At 42.7% G+C, this 20,659-nt stretch overlaps 1 protein-coding gene across 2 annotated transcripts; it reads right to left on the bottom strand.

The window, feature by feature from the left end:
* Positions 1-980: 980 nt before the first annotated feature.
* ssh2b (slingshot protein phosphatase 2b) lies at positions 981-20,659 on the bottom strand. Of its 2 annotated transcripts, XM_079566023.1 has the most exons (15): positions 20,397-20,659; positions 16,469-16,512; positions 9,237-9,349; positions 9,015-9,079; positions 8,811-8,932; positions 8,567-8,632; positions 8,416-8,481; positions 7,674-7,868; positions 7,402-7,495; positions 7,179-7,307; positions 7,036-7,082; positions 6,791-6,937; positions 6,466-6,666; positions 2,443-3,379; positions 981-2,336 (listed from the first exon to the last, which is right to left on the bottom strand). In XM_079566023.1, exons 1-15 carry the CDS (start codon positions 20,457-20,459, stop codon positions 1,137-1,139), a joined length of 3,489 nt encoding a protein of 1,162 aa, XP_079422149.1. In that variant the 5' UTR covers positions 20,460-20,659; the 3' UTR covers positions 981-1,136. The 2 variants fall into 2 exon arrangements, with proteins under 2 accessions (XP_079422149.1, XP_079422148.1); XM_079566022.1 differs by lacking the exons at positions 16,469-16,512; positions 20,397-20,659 and adding an exon at positions 11,016-11,373.

Here is a 20,659-nt window from a genome sequence, read left to right as displayed (position 1 = left end):
GGGTGCAGGGCTGCAAGAAAAATGTACCCAAAAGACAATTGAAGATATGCTGCTCACATTAAAATGGTGTCAGATGTGTTGAGGTTAAAGCCACACTGTGCAACAATTCACTCAAGTATAATTTAGCTGGGAGCTGAACAAACACCAGTTCTTTTGCTTTGACTACACAAAGGTAAAATTAGGGTTTAAATAAATTAGACTGTTTTTCAAATGTGTGATGATGTTTTAACAATCCACAGCAAAAACATATCACCGTCTATGTCTTGCTAAACATTACAAGCACATTTTCTATTGCTGGCACGCATCAGCATTTGCAACAGTTGCAAAGTGTAGCTTTAACTATGAGGGAGTAGTGCAATGATATAAGCTTTCCTACGTGAATTGAAGGTTGTTCGAAACCAGCACATGTGGATTCTGCTGTTGCGTCCCTGGGTAAGACTCGCAACCACCACTGCTCAGTCCAATCACCCATGACAGGCGGATCATCTGGTTTTAAAGTCCCGGTTAACTGTACATCCTTGCTTGAAAAAAAGAAAAGAATCAGTGGCTACATTCTACCAATCAGCGACTAAGTGATAACAAACCAGCAATAATATAAAAATTGGACCAAAGCCAAAACGGCCAAAATTTCACTAGATGCAAAACGATTGTTGCAGTTATTGATAGTACACAGTGTTTTTGTATTTTAATGCTTTTCATTTAAACTATATAGAATATTACTCATTCATAGAGGCTCTTGGCAGATTTGCTGGGAAAAACGGAAACTTGTATTTATTAAGGCAAGAGGCATTGGGCTGTTACTTTTACAGAACAAGTCAAACACTGCAAAGTGAAAAAGTACATGGGTTAAGATTATCTCGACTCTTTTGAATCTTTATTTTAGCAGTTTTGACCTGCTTAGATAAGTGTCATAGTCTCATATTCAGCACAATTGACTTCTCTGACTTTTGAACCTTAATATTAATATAATATTCAACCTGCACAGACCTGATGTCCGAAGGTGCTCCTTGTCTTTTTCCAGTAGTCAAAACTACTTCAATTAAAGACTCCTGTAATTTTAACATCATGTAGCTGTTCATTTTTGCAGTGAATTTGAGCACTCCATTCTCTCACAGACATTTTGACATAGAGAGGTTTTACATGGTGTGGTAAAGGGTGCCAGTTCGTTTCTTGAGCCTTCGGAGGGGATGAGTCCGTCCGTACTGCTGCCTGGTCGTGGTTGGGTTTGGTCCTGGTGAGTGAGGAGTGTCCTGCCCAGAGGGCGGCGGTGTGCTGGAGCTGGAGGAGGGGGAAGGTTCAGTTGGTGTGTCCTGCAGCTCAGAGGGTGGGGCGTGGGGGTGCTGGCTGGATAAAGAGGGTGAGTGGTGCACACGTTGTTTTTTGGATTCATCACTGACCACTGGGTGAGCCGGGGGCTCTGCACAGGACGAGGGGGCAACAGAGGTGCGGCTTAACTCCCACTCGCTCAGCTCATTGGCCAACAACTCCAGACAACCCAGCTTAGCCAGAGAGGCAGATCGCTTCATTAAGGATGGAGGGGTGAGTCCCGCCTGCCGTATCCGCGCCTCTACCTCTCTGACCCGTCGCTGGATGCTGCTGCCCCGTGTCTGAGCAGTGCCAGGGTCTAGGCCCAAAATCTGGTTGACTGGCCGCACTTTACAGGCCTCTCCCACACTCACCTGTTGCAGGAAGGCCCCTAGCTCACACAGAGTCTCCCATGTCTCCCTCATGATAATGTCCCCTCCCAGAGCGGGACAGTCCCAGTCTGTGGCCGACTCAAACTCTGTGACGCCCTCCAGACACAAGAAGTTGACAGATGCAAAGGGCGAGTGGGCAGTGTAGTGACCGGAGGTAGACAGAGAACGCTCAGCAGGCAGGACTTTGGCTCCTTTTGTGCTTTTAACATTTTGTCCCAGTCTTTGCAGCTCAGGGTCTTCCTCCTCCTGGTCCTCCTGTACTGGGCTGACCACTGTCACCTCGGGACAAGCAGAAGCGTCCCCCACACTGGACCCCATTTCAGACGGAACACTGGTCGTGCGCCTCTGAGTCCACGCTGAGCCCCCTGGCACAGGGGGTGTTGAGGAGGAGGGAGAGGGCGCCTCATGCTCCTGTTTCATTCGCTGCTCGAGCTGCCGTGTGACCCGTCGCACTGATCCTCTTGTCCAATCACTGCAGAGTCGCGGGGCTGCCTCCTCCTCCTCCTCCTCCTCATCTTTGTGTTTGACTTCCTCTTTCGCACTCCCCACTTCATCCTGCCATATATCGTCTTCCTGCTTTGACTTCCTCACTTCTGGGTCAGGCTTAGGTCCTGTGGCCGGCACAGGCACAGTCATTTCCTAGAAAGAAACAGAACAAAACTTTTAAAAAATCTGCTATGTCATGCCTTTCCCACAAGATGCTGTCTATGTGCCAAAACAATAAATGTTCGGTAAGTAATCTCACCTTACTTTTAACTTCATTCTTGTCTTCATTATTTGTGACATACTGAGACACTGTCTGTTCCTCTTTTTTAACCGCAGACTTGCCATCTTTAGTCATCCCCTTAAACTTTTCCCTGGCACTGAAAAAGTTAATGTGGTCAGCACTGTGGGCGAGCAACACTTCGCTGTCCTGAGGAATGGCACTGGGGTAAGTGATAAATTCACTGGAAGGGGGCGAGTGGGCCGCAAAAGACAAGTCACACAAGTGCTGCTCACAGTCCGTTTTCTTGACAGGCACTGCTGTGGACACACACTGGGGTCCTAGCTCCGAGCTGAGGGTTCGAGTGGTGATGGGCTGAGGCACTGACACTGGCAACGGTTTGACCACGGGACACAACACGGCCGCCGCCTTGGCAAGCTCATCCACACATGGTGGGGTGGGGGATAGGGAGGGCGAGGGCGGCAGGTGGTGCAGCAGTGGAGGCGGGTGTGGCTGACCTAACGGGACACACTCTGCCACCATGGACACGCCTGCAGAGGGCGGCACCAATGTGGCTGCACGGGGCTGGGACAGAGGAGGCGATGGGGGCTGCTCGTCATCGTCACATACGCCGTTGGACAGAGGGGGGGATAGTGGAAACGTGGTGGGGCAGGAAGGGGAGGGCTGGGGCTGGACTTGAGGGCTTTGTGCTGATAAGTCTGTGAGCCCTTCAGCAGAGGAGGAGGAGCTCTGTTTGGGCTTGTTGTCCGCCTGGCTGGGTGAGGGTTTAACAGTGTTGAGTGGAGTTCCCAGAGACTCCAGCAGCTCTTTGACAGACGGGCCAGAGAGTGGCGTCTGGTTATGGGGGTCAGAGCGGCCCAGGCTGTTGGGCTGAGCTAAAGTTTTAGATAAAGGTTCGTGGTGCTCCGAGAGGTCGCTGTCAGAGTGGGAACGCCACAGTTTGTTGTGCCTTTGCTTGCTGCAAAAGAATTAGAACAAAACATCAGAACATTTTCAAATGACTTACATTCACTAGAATAGAAGTCTTCAACCACAGAGGTGAAACATAGGGTCCGAAAAGCTTTCATTTTACACCCCTTACACTCACAGATATAATTATCACAACAAATGGAGGTCCTCAGTGCATCTCATGATCACTTTGAGGGCTTTGGCATGGAAAAGGGTAAAGAACCATGCCCCAATTTCTTTTGTATCATTTCGATGCTTTTATTTGGGTTGATTCTTAGAACAAGATTATCTGAAATCTGTTCAAAATGATCTGCAGTAAGAATTTTTGTCTTTGAAGTAGAATTTCTCCTGTTTAGTTTTGCGTAAAATTATCAAAACTGAAATAATTTTAAAAAGTCAAATGATTCAATGTGGGAAATAAATCCACATACAAGTCTGTCCAAAAAGTAAATCCAAGGAACTAACTGATCGCACCTAGGTATACGTCAATCAACTCTACCTTTTTTTTGGTGGTGAGGTTCATTGAAAACAACACTTCTGTGAAATTTGGGCCTGATTACACAAATTTTAGGTCTCCCACATGACATGTGCATATTGCGAAAATGCGTGTTATAATTTTAGAGGGTAGGGGAACTAGAAATCATTCAGAACTGAAAAAAACAATCCTTTCTTTTCATAATGAGTTAGCATGGTTTTCAAAAGCTTGAATGTATGAAAAAAAGAGCATAGTTGCTTGAAAATTGTGAAATATATAATATTTTAAGTCCTCAAGTCAGTGCGAATGCTACATTTTTAGCGCATCCATCCATCTTCTTTTGCTTTTACGTTGTCGGGTTGCTTGCCTGGCCTGTCAAACTACCTGCTTTTTCATAGATATTTCAAAGACATTTAGTCTGGGAGTAAACATGATCTCAACGATTTCCCGGTGGGCGTGATTGACAGACGGCATCAACCAATCAGAGCAACGCTAGATACGTCGCAGCAACAAGCGGCAGGAAGCCTTTCCAAAACCGTCCCTATTTACGAGGAACGCTTTGAACGCTGTTTCTTGCTCCAGTTTTAGGGATTTTAATTTTTTTCAAAGGATTTAAAACTGACGAAAGAGCAGAAGAAAACAGTGCATCAGTCGGCGTGCCGCCATCTTTATTGTTTTGGAAGAGTGCGTGGTGGTGACAGGTGACGGCTTCCGTCTCTCGGTGCGTGATTGGACCGATGTGGGTCCAATCGTGAAATGATTGGCTGCGAGCAGCCGCCCAGATGGTTCTTCTTTTGAACAGAAAGGAGGAGTGTCTGGCAGGCCAGGCAAAGCCCAAGCTGCCCATATCACACTGCACCAGTCTCTTGTGGCGGCTTCTGCAGGTGGTGGGTCCACAGGAGGTGACGTAATAGTCCTTGATGGGCTCTCATCATAAGGAGCTTCTGAACTGCATAATGCCCCAGACAACCAGACGCTTATTCTTCAGCATAGCCATGTCTTCAGGCCTAGTAGCCATCATGTTTGCCTTCACATTCTCAAGCACCGATGGACAGAAAAGGGTCAGTGGCACCGGCTCTTCTGTTCAGTACCACATATAATTTGCTAAGCTCTTCAGAGCAACTTGTACCAATGCTGGATCTCTCTTATAAGAAAGCAGAGAGTTGACAAGGAGAAAATCATTTCTTGGGAATAGAGGAGGTAAGCCACCATGGTGCATAGCAATAAAGAACAAACTGCATAAAGCGATGAAGTAGAGTACACTGATTTCCTCTAAACACAGAGTCCTTTTCTATATTGCCAAGCAAGTCAATCTTCATTGAATACAGTAGTTTGGCCATTCAACGAGCTCGATGTAGAGCACAAGGTTGATGGAAGCTGTGATGGACTTGATCATCTGAATTGAGGTACAACTGGGTCAGAGAAACTAGTTTCCTGTAGTCTCCTCTGTCAAACCATATGTTGGTGAAATCCTTACAGATTGCAATGATTTCATCCTTGCAACTCTGTAATTCTGGTGGACACTGGAATGTCCAGGTCTGCCTTGTCACTGTATGTGACAGCAGGAAACTTCTCCCTGAACCTGAGAAATAATGAAATCTCTGGACTGTGTGAAACCTCAATCTTAAGGGCATTCCAAACATGCATCTGCAGTGCTTCACCAACATGGTGGCGACAAGCAAACCATAACGCTAGCTTACCAGCTAAACCCATTTGAAACCTACACATTTCTTCTTCTGAGACTCTGAAGAGGCACCAATAGACCGCCCACACTTGGAGGCGTCACAAGTAGAGCTACAGAAAACAAAAAAGGGACAAACGAGGAGATGGTGAAAGACTGTTGTGGAACAGAGGTAGCTGCAGGAGGAAGAGGAAGGAGGTGAGCTGACCAGTGCAGGACACCATGCTCGGGACAAACCCAGGAGGTGCTGCACCATTTCAGAATAAAGCTTACTTATTTATTTACAAAAGTGTTTGTATAAATATGCCAAAAATAAAAATAAAATATGTGATTATCTCTCATAACGCAATAGATTCTCGAGTTTTAAGCTTATTTTAGCACTAAAATGTCAATAACTTTTACATTTTTTGAGCAAATGAAATGACATTTTGCATACAATGTCTTGAAAGCATACAGTAACAAACTATATAACTTTAAAACAAAACAAAACCATACTTTTTATGTTCTGAATTTTTTTCTCACCCTACCCCATTAAAATGCCGATAAACACATTTTGGTGTCAATGTGGGACCCTTAGATGAACTCTGATTGGCTTCAAATTTTGCAGAGCTGCTATTTAGCATGAACCTCACCCCCCCAAAAAAGGTAGGTGGAATTGAAAGACCTAAGGGGATTTGATGCACCCTAATACGCATTGACTCAAGATATCTTAATATGGAGAGTGCTATATCCTCAAACAGAGCGTCAGGCTTCTAATTTTCTACACCCACCGTTTCTGACTGGAGTGACTGACAGAAAAGTGTGAACTCACAGAATTATGAACTTTCAGAAGAAAAGCAGAACTTTTAGTCATCTCTTAAAGGCAATATAATCAATATGGACATCAAATCATCCACCCTTTCATACATACGTGTAAAAACGTTGCAGTGAAATTTTATACCTGGCCATGAGAATGCCCTGATACTCCTCCAGCTGTCTCATGAATGAGGGGTTGGGTTTGGTCACTGTTCGCCGCTCTTTCACGTAATCAAAAGCTTTGTTCAGATCCCAGCCAAACTCTTTCATGGCGTACGCAATCACCGTGGCAGCAGAGCGACTTATGCCCATCTTACAGTGCACCAGACATTTGGAACCAGCTTTCCTGTAGGGGGCAGCAGAAATATGGTCAGTGAAGAAACCCTTTAAAAGCGAACTTGACCATTTCTTCTGTAACTAATTCATAAACTTGTGAAAATATGTTTTGATAGAATTGATAAAAATCTCACCTGGCCCTTGTGATAAACTTGTATGTGTCGTTCCAATAGGCGAGCAGGTCAGTGGCCTCTTCATCATAAACCCTGATGTTGTGATACTCAAACAGACTAGGGAAGAAGTTGTCGATCTCCCTCGTTACATTCAGGATGTACTGCACCCTTTTTGGGAGAAAAAAAAGATAGAGAATTGTGCTAGATATTAGAAGAGAGATTATTTTTCCACATTAGTAACCACGTCATATGGCTCTGGCGCTTACCCACTGTTCTGCAACTCCTCCAAATTGGATGCGTTCCATTCTGATCCCTGTAGAAACACACAACAATTAGACCTGACTCTGTCCCTGGAACAAATAAACACACATGAGATGGCGTGTCCACGATAAAACAAACTCAAACTCACCAAGAAAACATGGTCAAATATCTCGGTCGGGCTGTCCATCTGCCGAAGGATTACAATCATCTCGTTGTCAATAAACTCCTTGAACTCACGAAGGTTACACGTCATGCTCATCTCCAGCTCTGTTCGGATCTATGTCATATAATGGAAAATGATCAAAAGTTCATTTCATTTAGAGGGGCAATAACTTTCTTTGGTTTGGATCGAGTAAGGCCAAGCCTCTGACCTCTTTGCTGGTGACATTTTCCAGATCCTTTTGCATCATGATTTCCCTCAAACTGGTCTTAATCTGTCTCTCTGTTCTCTCTCGCTCAGTAGGCCTGCCAAAACAAGCAAAAAAAGGTTCAACTTAACACGGAGTGGAGCCCTAGGTTTCCCAAATCACTTTTCGCATAGTATTATTCACCTTATTCCGCCCCGCCCCCCCACCCCCCCAGATTTGTAACATAACACCACCTTTCCAAGGTTATAATGCTCATTTAAATATTGGCTACGTACACATCAGAGAAGAGGACAGGTGAATCGGCGCGGTGTGACTCCACGTCCTGCATGGCGTTCCACTCGTTGATTCGGGCCTGGTCTGAGGATACCCGGCTCTGGTAGTAGCTGACCCACGTGAGGAACAGGCTTCCGGGGAAGTAGTTGTGACAGCGGGCCACCTCACAGGCTTTGTGGAGGGACTGCAGCGCTGACCTGTTCAGAGACAGGAACCACATCTATATGATTAAAGCAGTACTAAGTAACTCATGCCTCTAGAGGCCATAAGCGCCACTGCAGGTGTCTTAGCATTTTATGTTTTTTTTACTTATTAATTGTCTGTGAGAGTAAATACTACGCTGACAGAAAAGACAAAGGGAGAGAGGGATACTGTACATCCAATCTGGAGGCACGAAAGTTGCAATTGTGGTTTTCTGGCCAGAGACACCAAGGGGAGGTGAAAGACCCCCCAATCATCCCATCAACTATTAGTACTAGTATTACCCCTACGAGGGACTACGAAAAGGATTTATTAAAGGTTAACAAGTTATTTAGTTCTCCTTAAAGATGTGTGGATTAAGAATAGCATTGACTGTACTAAAGGTTCCGTATGTAACAGTGACATTAAGATTGGGATTCTTTTCCTATTACACCAGTGCTATATTGTGCTGCCCTAGAACACGCAGTACATGGAGCACCTCTGTGAATGGCAATGAACAATAAGAATAGTCATAGACGTTTGGTGCCAGGTCATGTGACTCACCACATCGCCTGCACTGACACAGGTTTGAAGACGTGGATTTTGTTGCCGGTGGAAACGCTGAAACCGCTGCAGGGAAAAAGACAAACAATCACGGGTTAGATATGTTGACAAAGTTTGAGATTCTGTTACTAAACTTATGATATCGTCTTACCCATCTCCGTCCAGGTGAATCAACGTGTCGCTCCACAAAGGCAACACCATTCCTACAGAACATGAGCTGAAAGAGATAAAACAGAAGATATGAATGGAAAAATAAGGGGACTCAGGAATACTAGTGTCCTCGCAGTAATGAGAAGCGGGGTGGGGCCATTAGGTATGAAATACACTAACTGTCAACAGAAGGAATTTTACTTGGTGTTTGGAAACTATAAACAGTGGTGTAGTGTCTTTCTCACCTGTCAATAGGGCTGAAGTCCATTCCCAGCACCACACTCTCCTCCGTGTCCTGACGTCCGTTTGTGGAGACGACCACCATGTACCGCGTGATCTGAGAGTGTATGCTCTCCAATCGAACCGCCTAAAGAGAAGAGAGAAACGGTTCAGCGTCAACTACAGGCTGGAAATAAGAACAGAGTAAAGGTTTCGAGTAAAACGCTGACCAGTTTGATGTTGTCCTCCGGTCTGAGGAGAGTGAACATAGTTTGAAGGTGCTGCTGGATGTCTCCTGTTCAAAACAAAAAGTGACGAAGGTGAGTGGACAGTTCATAGCTGTATGACATTCAAGCAAAGAAATGCACAACAATGAACACTGAATACCATAAAGTACCAGAGTTATGAGCTTCAAAATGGGCTACCTTTTGGAAATGAATATGAAGCCTCACCTGCATGTTTGCTGCGGAGTTGTGTGAACCGTGAGCCTGAAGATGGGGACGAGCCATTTCCTCGTGGCAAGAAGAGAGCAGCTCCTTTGACTGTCAGGAAACTTTCACTGATGCTAAACAAAAAAAGGAAAGAAAGAAAGATTTGTTAGATTATTTGCTAGTTGAGCTGAGAGATAAGCAATAACATAAACCTGAGGCCAGGATTTTGTCTTCATAAAAGAGGCCTAATCTTCTTGCATTATTTCTTAATCCCTTTACAACCAAGACAAACCTCTTAAGCAAACAGTAACTACATCACCTAAAGAGTGAGAGGCAGCCGAACAACTTCAATAACGTGCCTGGCTTAACTGTACTGGGCAAAGTTGTGGAATGACCACAGTCTCTCTGCCCCAGAGAGATAACAATAATCTAACTATGCATTTTTCTCCGCTCTTGTAATTAAAAGTGAATTAGCGGTTTATTACGAAATGTATAATGCCACATCGACCGCAAAGCAGCTTGGATCCACCGCTCAGAACAATTGTTACATAATGGACTTGGACAACTCATAAAGCATTCCTTCAATTTGAGCGCTACTTTAACTTTTGTTTGTTACCGGCTTTGTTGTGGAGCCAGGATTCATGACGCAAGAGCTTTGATCTCTCTCTGCGATATTTGTAAGTTAGGATAGACAGGAGATTGATTCATTGGATTGGATCGACAATAAAAGGCTATGTACAAAACATCGATGTAGAGGATGAAACTATGAGAACATGAATTAAGTTAACAGTTCCTTCCTGTGTTAGGCCTGTCACGACAACAAATTCAACAAATTTGAAGTTTGATATATTGAGGCAGGAAAGTATTGCGATAAACGATATTATTGACTCTAGTGATGCTAGATACTGTCAACTCTCAGGCATAAAAATTCCAGTAAACCTTTGTTCTATATACAGTGGGGAAAAAAAGTATTTGGTCAGTTTCACATAGACATTCTATTGGATTTTGGCCAAATACTTTTTTCCCCACTGTATATGTTATATCCTAAAACACTACACAAGTTGCAATCAACATGAAATATAATGTAACTCAATTTGCTTCCGATAGAAATCAACGTTTTACAAAGAAAGAATGAGGGTAAACGACAATAAATGTATAGACGACAAATAACGTGCCCAAAAATATCATTTATCTGTTATTTACGGAACGATAAGTCGATATAGTAATTATCGTGACAGCCCTATTCCTGTTCCCCATTTAATCACTGAAATGTACCAATGTGGTCCTGTGACATGACCCACTTCAGTCACTGACCCATCAGTTAAGAACCTCTGCTCTAACCTCACTAAGACACCAACACAATTTTCAAAGTCACTCATAGCGGTAAATGTTTCCCTGTTTCTAACACATCAAATTTGCTGCCAAACACATCCCACCCACTGACAAGTGCCATTAAAAGTAACAATTCTCTTCACCCGTCATAAGGATATGGCTTGAGTCAACTGTCTGACTCATAATAACCATCCACTTAGGGGACAGTGTGTACCATTGTGCCAACTTCTCATACAGACATTACTGAGATGCAGTTCAGTGCACGGTATCTTTCCCTTTGGAGGGGAAAAAAAAAGGAAGGAAGAGAACCCGTCTCTGTGTGTCACATCCTATGAATGTGTCACAATGGGAAACGACATGCTTTCCACAGCGCTCATTGTCTACAGTAGAAAAGTACAGAGGAAACGCAGCGCGCGGTGACCTTAAACAACCCGCACATTTTAATCAAGGCGAAATCCATCCACTTACAGCTCATAGATCTCCCCTTGTGAAAACACGGAGTTGTCGGTGAAGTACGGCATCTTCCCGACAGCGCAGGGGACGCAGCAGAAGCAGGCGGCTGAAGCACTCCGAGGAGCGGACACGACACCGGGAGGCATCGCTGCACAGGAGCCCAAAGGAAGAGGGGATCGTATCTGAACTCTAGGATGACGAACGCCAAAATTTAGTCTGGGGAAAACATCCCGACTTTAGATCCAAAACATGGAGAATTCGAGGATAAATATCTATTGAATACTGTGCGGTGCGGGACAGTCAGCAGGTGCGTCAAGAAGACTCGTGTCCCATTTCTCTGCAGAGGCTGCGGGTCCTCCACAAAAAGGCACCGCGCTGTGGGCGGGGCCGTGCGCACGAGGTCCAATGGGCAGCGTGCCAATGGACAGACGCTTGACAACAACACAACAACTTACCAGCAACTGCAACCCCGTTAAACCGCCACTGGGTAATTCATATGGACTTGAATTGTTTCCATATGTTACTTACAACGTCAAACAAAGCCTACATAAGCAGCATTGTCACATTCTTTACTTTTGCATGGAATAAAATAATATTCTTTAATCGGTCTTGTTGCGTAAAAGTAGCTCAGAAAAGGTTGGAGACCCCTGAAGTAAAATGTATCTATGTTACTCAAAAAGACTACTGAATTTAGGCATTCTTGGTGGTTTCAAATATTACTCCCTGATCCAGTGAAGACAGGCCAAAAGGATCAACCATGGTTCATAAATCGGAAATGATCAACTGAGAATAAATATTGTCCATCCATTTGATGTCAGTGTTTTTAGATGTACTGAGTAGGGCTGTCACGATAATTACTATATCGAATCATCGTTCAATAAATAACAGATTAGCGATACATTTTTGGGCTCCATATTTACCGTCTGTACATTTATTAGCATTTCCCCCTTTCATTTCTAACTGAAGCAAATTGAGTTACATTATATTTCATGTTTATTGCAGCTTGTGTGGTGTTTTAGTATATGATGATGCACTTTTAGAACAAAGGTTTACTGTCATTGTTATACCTGACAGTATCCAGTATCGTTCGAGTCAAAAATATCGTCTATCGTGATACTTTCCTGCCTCGATATATCGAACTTCAAATTTGTTATCGTGACAGGCCTAGCACTGAGAGCTATATTATAAGCTGTGTTCATGTAAAATTGTATGCAGTTTGAGTATGAATGCACTGATTGAGATTAAAACTTGTCCGTGAACTGTTTCAAATTGTCTACACATCACAAAAACACATTGTGTACGTTGAATCAAGCTGAAATCTGTCCAGGCCTAGATAAACTGGGAAGGATCCTGTCCCACAACTTGCACAGATGGGTGTCTTCTGAAGTTGTACCAAGCCTAAAAAGCTTGTATTAAATCACATTATTTGGTTTGAGGAAGTTGTTTGATCTGAAACGAGCATGCCTGCAGGTTAAGTCACGGCGACTGTCACGCTCAGTCTTTAAAAGAACATCTCCACTATTTGTCCCTCCGTTTATGCAACCACATTTTCAGACAGACTTGCAGTGACCTCTCTCCTGCTGGGAAAGTGCCTTCATGAAACACAAACACACAGCAAATTCGAAACGGGAACAGGAAATTAGCAATCATTTGACAGCCTTTATTACCTTCTTCCGAAAAACAGAGCCGTGCCGCGTAATAGATGTGGGTCCAGGACTGGTCATACCTTTTCAATGTATTTGTAGAAGGGATGGATGATGCATCGCCAAATTATTGTGTGTGGGTGAAGTCAAAAAATATGACAGACTTAACATTTACACATCATTTTGCGAAAATGCCGGAAACAAAAACGCTTGCAAATTCTTTAACCTCTTAACCCCCGCCTTAACCAGTTCCACTTTACCCAGACTTCCTTGAAAAAAGCAACAAAAACGAGAAGTAAGTGAGGATGAAAACACAGCGGAAAAAAAGCATCAAAAGACAAAACAGGCGGAAAAAAAGTGATGAAAAGCAACAAAACAGGTGATTAAAAAAGCAAAACAAGCAGTAAAAACGCAGCAAAACCGGCGACAAGAAAGTGACGAAGAAGCAACGAAACAGTGAGATCTGTTTTGTAGGTCTTAGCTTTCAAATAAGGTGTTACACTGGCCTAAAGGCTGTAAAACTGAAGTTGAAAAGCTTCTACATTTGGGTAAAATTGAACCGGAGAAAATGTGCTCAGTTAAAGTAAGGGTTACAAATTTATAAGGTTTTGGGGATAAAAAGCCTTCAACGTAAACCACTAAACCCACTACATTACACATGAGCAGTTGCCTTAAGTTCATTTCACCCCTGCAGCTGTACAGGGGTCACATGTGTCTGTCGTCAGAAACGCCGCCTTCTGGGAAATTTCTCACTGCTCCACACGGGACACCTGACACTTAATTTAGCTCTTCTGCCAGTAACACCGAGCAACAACAACAAAAACAACAACAGCGGACAGACGGGTTGTGAAATGGAAAGGGAGACTTGTGAGGCTGCTGCTTGTGGGGGCCTCGAGGATGGAAGTTTATGGGTTGGATTTCAAAGAGGTGAAGATATGCCTCGAAGCGTCCTGCCAAGTGGCAACAAGTGCAGAGGTGTTTATCTGTTGCTGTAGCCATATTACTACACATGTTTATGGAGCTAAACCTCTAGTGCAACATCTTGATCGCAGTAGGTTTTGAAATATGGACCTCATTTACAAAAAGAAAACATTTTGGTATCGATTTGTTATAACACAAATGCAGATGTTCATAATAATCTTTGTTAAGTAAAACGTATTGAAGTGGCCCTGATATTTACTCAGTATAAGTTACTTCCTTAAGCTTCAACTTCCTGGTACAGTCATTGTTATTTTAAAGTCAAAATATTCCAAGTGATACCTGTGAAAGTAATATCCAACATTGTTAAAGCAGAGCATGTTCATTGTGCGGCCAGAGCTCACCCTATAATTTCACAGCAGCATAATCTTCCATCCTGATTTACTCCAAACAAAAGCTGAACTAAAGCTCTGGGTTTAACCACTGTTTTTACTGGAGCCAGTTCATAACCAACAACACTGGACTTGTACACTTTATATGAACAGACGAGCCATTACAGAGCGACAGATGAATACGAGGCATGTAAGGAATTCAAACCATGTTGTGTAAAAAAATTCAGCTCACATCGCTGCATTGATAAACATGTAAATTACCGGCCTCCTGCTTAAATCAGCATCAATCTGCTTGGCTGCTTTATACACCAGAGGAGATTAACTATGTGCGTCTTATGAAACTAAACAAAGCATTATAATGTTCTCTGTCAGTGACGTCTGCACTGACTCTTTAATCAGCAGCGGAGAGGAGTTAAGCATCTCTCTGAAGGCGCCACCTGTGTTTGAGGCTGGGATGACGCGAGCGCCGCGACGGGAGGCTCCTGACGCATCTCCATCAGGCCTAATAGGCCGAGGTAAAATCCTCTGCAACATCAGAACAGTTACACAAGCAAGACCTGGACCGAGATGATGCATAACTGATGCCATTGTACTGCATTTAGCATCATTCTTTTCTGCAGCTGAAGAACACACACTTTATTTTTCATCCATTTACTTTGTTGCCACACTAACATTGCTGCTATTACTGCTGTTACGACTGTTACTGCTTCTATTACTACTGCAAATGTACGCCTAAGATCATGTGTGTCAAACACAAGACCTGAGATGATCCAATCCAGCCCCTGTCTTGCAGAGCATACATTACATTATAGTATAGTATGTAAAAAAAAAATAACTCTAGCAGTCTCTAGCCCATTCCTGTAAGAAGAAATTAAAGACATACCCAGAATGCTCACTCCAGGCACTCGGGGGCAGCTTAAAAAAAATAAAAGGAAAGAATTCTATAATTCTACACGTGTCCAGCAGGACTTTTGACCCAAATCAGCACCTTTTCAAAATCTTAGGTCATTAATATTCATTCATTGGAAATGTTTTCGCAATAGTATCTTCCTTTTTACATTATACTGTATGTTGGCCCACAACCTGCTGTGGGAGCTGAATTTCGGCCCAAGATCCAAATGAGTTTGACGCCCCTGGCATACGGCTTCAGCTTAAAGCCAGAAACACTCTGCATGTGTTCAGCAAAGTGCCTTTACAAGCTTGTTTCGAAGCATCAATCATGACTGCTGATTACTGCCAACTGCAACTACTAACTACTGCTACTATTACTGTCATTATACATTTTAACAGCACCGTAGTGGCACACCTGCCTGGTGTCCAACCAAGCTGCTACCTCTGCTACCAATTCGATAAATACAATTAATTCAAAACAATACAAGCCACTTCAGTTGTTCCTCTGAAGCAAGTTGAAATAATTTAATCTGCTCAGGAAATGAGCTGTACGGTTGCACTGAGGGAAATTCAGGTTTGTGAACCTGTTCACTGACAATGGCAATAAAACCAATTCTGAATCTATAGTTTAACAATACTTCACAAATAACTGGTTAAAACACATACCATAACTACAACCAAAAAACTTGGTTTATTCACTGTCCTTATGATAAATAAACCCTGAGCAAGAAAGACAAACATAAACATATAGTTTATAAGTTAAGGTCAATGCCTTATGATCATGTGGTTAGTATTTGTTCGATATTTTATTCCCAACATAAAAGAGAAATTGGTGAAAGGCAAAGGTAATTCAAAGGAAATGGTGCATGGAGATTTGTGAATAAACAACTACCTAATGCAATGTCCTATTACACTTATGCTGCAATAATAGGACTATCAATCAACATGGCATCGAATTTAGCTGCTATCATTGTGTCCACACTGTGTGAATATGGGCTTCAGTCCCAGCTGCACAAATACAGACAGGTCTCAGGTTCACACTGCTCTGAGGACCAGACAGAGCGGGTTTAGGAGGGGCCCAGGACTACTATCCTGGGACTAAAGCTGCACAGCACTGACCTCAAACCTCAAACCTCATCTTTGGAAAATGGACTCTGAGCTGTCAGTAAAATGAATACAAGTGAAATAAATAAATATATAAGCAAAAGATTTTGAATGTAAAGTTATAAAAGTTCTCCAGTCCCCATTTGCATTGTTCCACCCATGTCTATGGCCTTGACCCGTTTATTAAATCAGATACGTTGTCGCCCTCTACTGGTCAAACTACAAAGCTGCACAGAGATGCGGAGAATCCCCACACTTTTAGGGCCAAAACAAACAAGAACGACGTTAATGATCAGTAGCTGGTTTGGGTCCAGAAAAAACAAACCAAGCGAGAAGTACAAGCCGAGCGTCGATCGATAAAAGCCGTGAAGAGGAACAGCTGAAACAGAAGCTCAAACAAACAAGACGGACCAGATTCCTGCGTCACCTCAGCAGCTCCAGCGCTCAGGACACTGCAGCATCTACAGGGTCAGACATACACCTCCCACACTCAATAAAGAGGATGCACAGGACACCTTACCTTCTTGGCTGTGAGCGACGGTCATCCTCCCCACTGCCGGACTCCTACAAAATAAAACATTCAACATGAAAAAAATATCAACTGCAGACTTTCAAACAATCAAATCTGAAGCGTCACAACACAATAAATAATAAAGAGATTATGTGAATGTGAACAAAACAAAGCATTTAAACATTCTGCTGTTATATATAAATTAATCACAAGAAGGAATTATTGTTAAACATTGACACAATACTGCAGATGTTTTCCTTTTTTCTAGCTTTTGGCTTTGATTGGAGACGGGAATATGGAGGGGTGGAAAAGCCAGAAGTTTTTTTTTCTTTGTAATAGATTACAACTGACAATATGAGGCAGAGGACTGAGAGGACAGACAAAGTTTCTTTAGGAAGTCTAGTCATGATGTTTCGAAACTGAACTAACGGCAGTAAATTATAAAAGACGTTATTGGCAGAATGTGTCATTCATGTTTTGTACTGTTTATGACCAAACAGTGCAATGAAAGATGAAAGAAGCAACATTGGTTGATCGCCAAAGGAGGTTCTTACAGCTTCAAGTCCTAAATTGGCTTAGGTGGTTACATCTTATAATTACAGATTAAAATTGCATGGGTCAAAATTACTGTCATTGTGTAAAGACTGTTTCTTTACAGACTGACCATCAAGTCGCAAGTCATAAATCATGTAATAAATAAATGAATTTTGCAGCCAAATGGCGTCAAAGGAGGTGCGACAGACAGGAATAACTTGTGAAAATAACCTGTCACAATGTATTATAAAAAGACACAGCCTATGAGTGACGGACCAAAATGCACCCCCACAGAAACATGCACAATTGCAGCACCAATAACATCATGTCTACTTTGCTTAACAAACAAAATGTGTCAGACAGCAGTGACCATGTTTTGCACAAAGTAGTTTTGCATGTAGGAAAAAAAGGAGAGGACGTTTCTAAAGCCTATGAAAATTGTTTGGGCTGAAGACTTAAACAACAAACGTCAGCAGTTTCAATCAGAAGTTTCGGTCGAAAGTAAAGTCAATAGAATTGAGGGTATAACATTCTGCAGTGAGCGGCATTGTTCAATTATAACATTTATCTTGACTAAAAATGAGACTAAATCCACACAAATAAAAATAACATTTTGTCTCCAATACCTCTATTCAGAAACATCATGACATGAGGTTTAAGTGAGAGAGTGGGAGTGACCCAGCACTTTTTAAGAACCACAGGATCCAAAAGCAGGAAACAGACGCACGTCTCTGTGTTATCACCGTGGCGGCGGTGTGCGGGCCACAGTTTGACAAGAAAACATTTAATCTTTCAACACGCCGCCTCACCCTACCACATATCTGCTGCTTCCCCTATGATTACCACCTCTCTCTGGCTCAGGTCCATCCATACAGTGACACAAATTGTTCCAACACATTCACTGTGAGTCCCAGTCTTTGGCTGCAGTGGTGGGACACAGGCTTCTTTTTGTGATATGTTCATTATGAAGTCCTGGTTGATTTCTGGGGCAATGTTTTCACAAGATTTAAGGATTTATTTTCCTGGTGTTGTAGATTCAGGCGTGAAGTTTTGCCCTTTTAGTAATCAGAGTAATCAGAACAAAAGAGTCAGTGAAGCCTTATCTTGTACCTGTGTGATACATTTTTAGTTCACAGTGACTCTGTGGATGTTTGGGTGCCATATTTGAATCGACCTATACTGTAAAATGCAGAAACAATAATACATGAGCAAAAAACAGAATCTACTGTGGTTATGAAGTAGGGCTGCACCAAATGGTTATTTTAGTTTCCAACTCGATGACTTTTCACAATTAGTCAACTCGTGAAAATGTTAACAATATTAGGGTAAAACATTTGCAGTTGTTATAACGAATATACAAGAATAACAAGATGTGTTGCTCATAAAAAGTATTTAGGTTTTTGAATATTAGTCTAGAATTGTATTATTAGAGTTAGACTTAATGTGATTCGTAGTTGCAGCCATTTAACGAAGCCGATGGATTCCTAACACGGAATAAAACAGCACGAAAATTTGATCCCTGACTAAATCAACAAATACACTGCCTTACGGAACTCATGAGCACTACCAAAAAGGAAGGGTGTACAAACATTGGCCCTTGTGCTGTTTGAGAACCACTGCATTGTACTCCCTTATTGTGCCTTCATGACAATGCAAAAGCTCTACTTTCTCTATTTAGTCAGGTACTACTTAAGTGATTTGATTACTGCCTGCACCATGGCACACTTTTCAAAGCAGAGGGGAAACAAGTGCTCAACGAATGGAAAAATCGTTTGGAAGAAATTCAAAACATCTCTCCACTCAGTCGCTGCTTTGGCTATGAAAATATTGTACTCAATTGCCCTGTTTGCATTGAATTCAAATTGATGTATTAGGAGGAGCACAGGTGTCTTGCTTGTGCTGTAAGATTAATATTGCCTACACTGGTACAGAAAAACGTCTTTAACATGGAAACACAGCAATGACGATGAATTACACTTATTTTCTGTACATTGGTGCCACCGAAACACAAACATGGTGAAGGCAGATATGCAGGATACGGTTTCTAGGCACCTTTCTTGTTTTTCATACAGCTACCATGACAGTGATAAAATGTAGGGCTTTATCTTATAGTTTATTGCTAAGCTATAAAGTTTCTATACAGCTTTATAGACTAATAGTAGAGTATAAAACTACGCCGCTAAAGCAGGGGAACATTATATAAAATCCATGTTGCGCTAACTATATGTAACTCAGTGTCTCAGTGGTTAAAGAGGGTTGGTGGTTCAGTTCTAGTTCCAACCAGTGCATTATGTTGTATCCTTGGGCAACACGGGTAACATTCTCTAAAGTGTGTGTGTGTGTGCGTGTGCGTGTGCGTGTGTGCGTGTGCGTGTGTGCGTGTGCGTGTGCTGGCCGAACCAATACAGAAAAGCAATGAAATTATTGCCTTCAAAAAATCCCCTGCAATAACTAGATAGTACCATTCTCTTTCCATTCACTTCTCAAGTAATAGATCACATATTACTAAAAAAAAGTGTACTGTCAGAAACTACATCTTTAGAAATATGCGCAATAGCAAGATAGTATTCATGGCAGTATTGTACCAATACCCCAGTATGAAACACGGTTATACAATGTGAAAGAGAGAAGGGTAATACTTCCTGACTTGCTGTCTGGTGGAGTTCCCTATTCAAACAATAAGCGCAGGTACAGCCGCGACAGGAAACCACCTGCCCCGCGTGCTTTGCATGAGCAGCTCCTCTCCTGCCTTTTGCACTGACAGCCAAACAAACTCGTAGACAAGACACAAAGTATTAGGGGGAACAATACAAACACAATCGTTAGACGCACGGTTCAATTGGTAGTTTACATGCCTATACAATGTATGCACCCACACGACACAGAAGAGGCCACATTCAAGCATGTCACAAGGTGCTTGTTAAGAGCGGAAGTGCTTGTAACCATTTATTTGTTGACAAGATAAGGTGGGTTTACAAGCAATAGCTATTGCGTGTCAAACTAGTTTGACTCGCAGACATTAATGATAAAAACGTGCTATTTTCGTCTTGAGATATTTTGCTAAAATGATCAGACTGGAATCCTTAACATTTTAGCCAAGTAATAGAACTCGTTGTTTACTTGTGATTTTGAGACTGCTTGGCCAATATTTACGTTAAATATGAAATCCTATCATTGACACTCAATATTGGCCTCTTATTGCAAATAAGAAGTCAATACTGAAATGATCGGCGATAATTCACGCATGCGCAGGGGCACAAAGGCAAGGCACTTTATGACTGTCAGCCGCCGAGTAAAACACGATCAGATCATTGTCTAAAATGATTGAGTGCATCATTGAAATATCAGTGCAATATTTGGAATGAAATGCTGTTAATGGCGATTTAATCATGACGATACTTACCGAAACACAGGGGCTGGAGCTTGTGCTGGGGGTCGGTGAACGCTGCACGGTAACCAGCGCCATTCAGCGACCGGGAAGCGGACACCTGAGAGCAAGCGACGGCACAGAGATGAGCATAATGGTCCCGATGAGGACAAAACCCAACCGAGCCCTGGATGTGTGTTTCTCTCCGGCTTTTTCCTCCTTCTTTCTCGCCCCTCCACGATCTGTTTGACTACTCCCCGGCTGTTTCCTCTGTGAGCGTCTGCTGCGCATGCGCAGCT

Source organism: Gobius niger, assembly GCF_951799975.1.
Source record: "Gobius niger genome assembly, chromosome: 11".
Lineage (NCBI taxonomy): Eukaryota > Metazoa > Chordata > Actinopteri > Gobiiformes > Gobiidae > Gobius > Gobius niger.
The sequence above is the reverse complement of the archived record's forward strand: the minus strand, read 5'-3'. Positions and strand labels throughout refer to the sequence as shown.

Excerpts from the sequence above, each read along its gene's own strand:
- ssh2b (XM_079566022.1), bottom strand. The coding sequence starts at position 11,146 with ATGCCTCCCGGTGTCGTGTCCGCTCCTCGGAGTGCTTCAGCCGCCTGC. Across the intron at positions 8,633-8,810 it reads GACTTCAGCCCTATTGACAG|CTCATGTTCTGTAGGAATGG; the intron begins GTGAGAAAGACA and ends TATCTCTTTCAG. Across the intron at positions 7,083-7,178 it reads TATTTGACCATGTTTTCTTG|GGATCAGAATGGAACGCATC; the intron begins GTGAGTTTGAGT and ends GTGTTTCTACAG.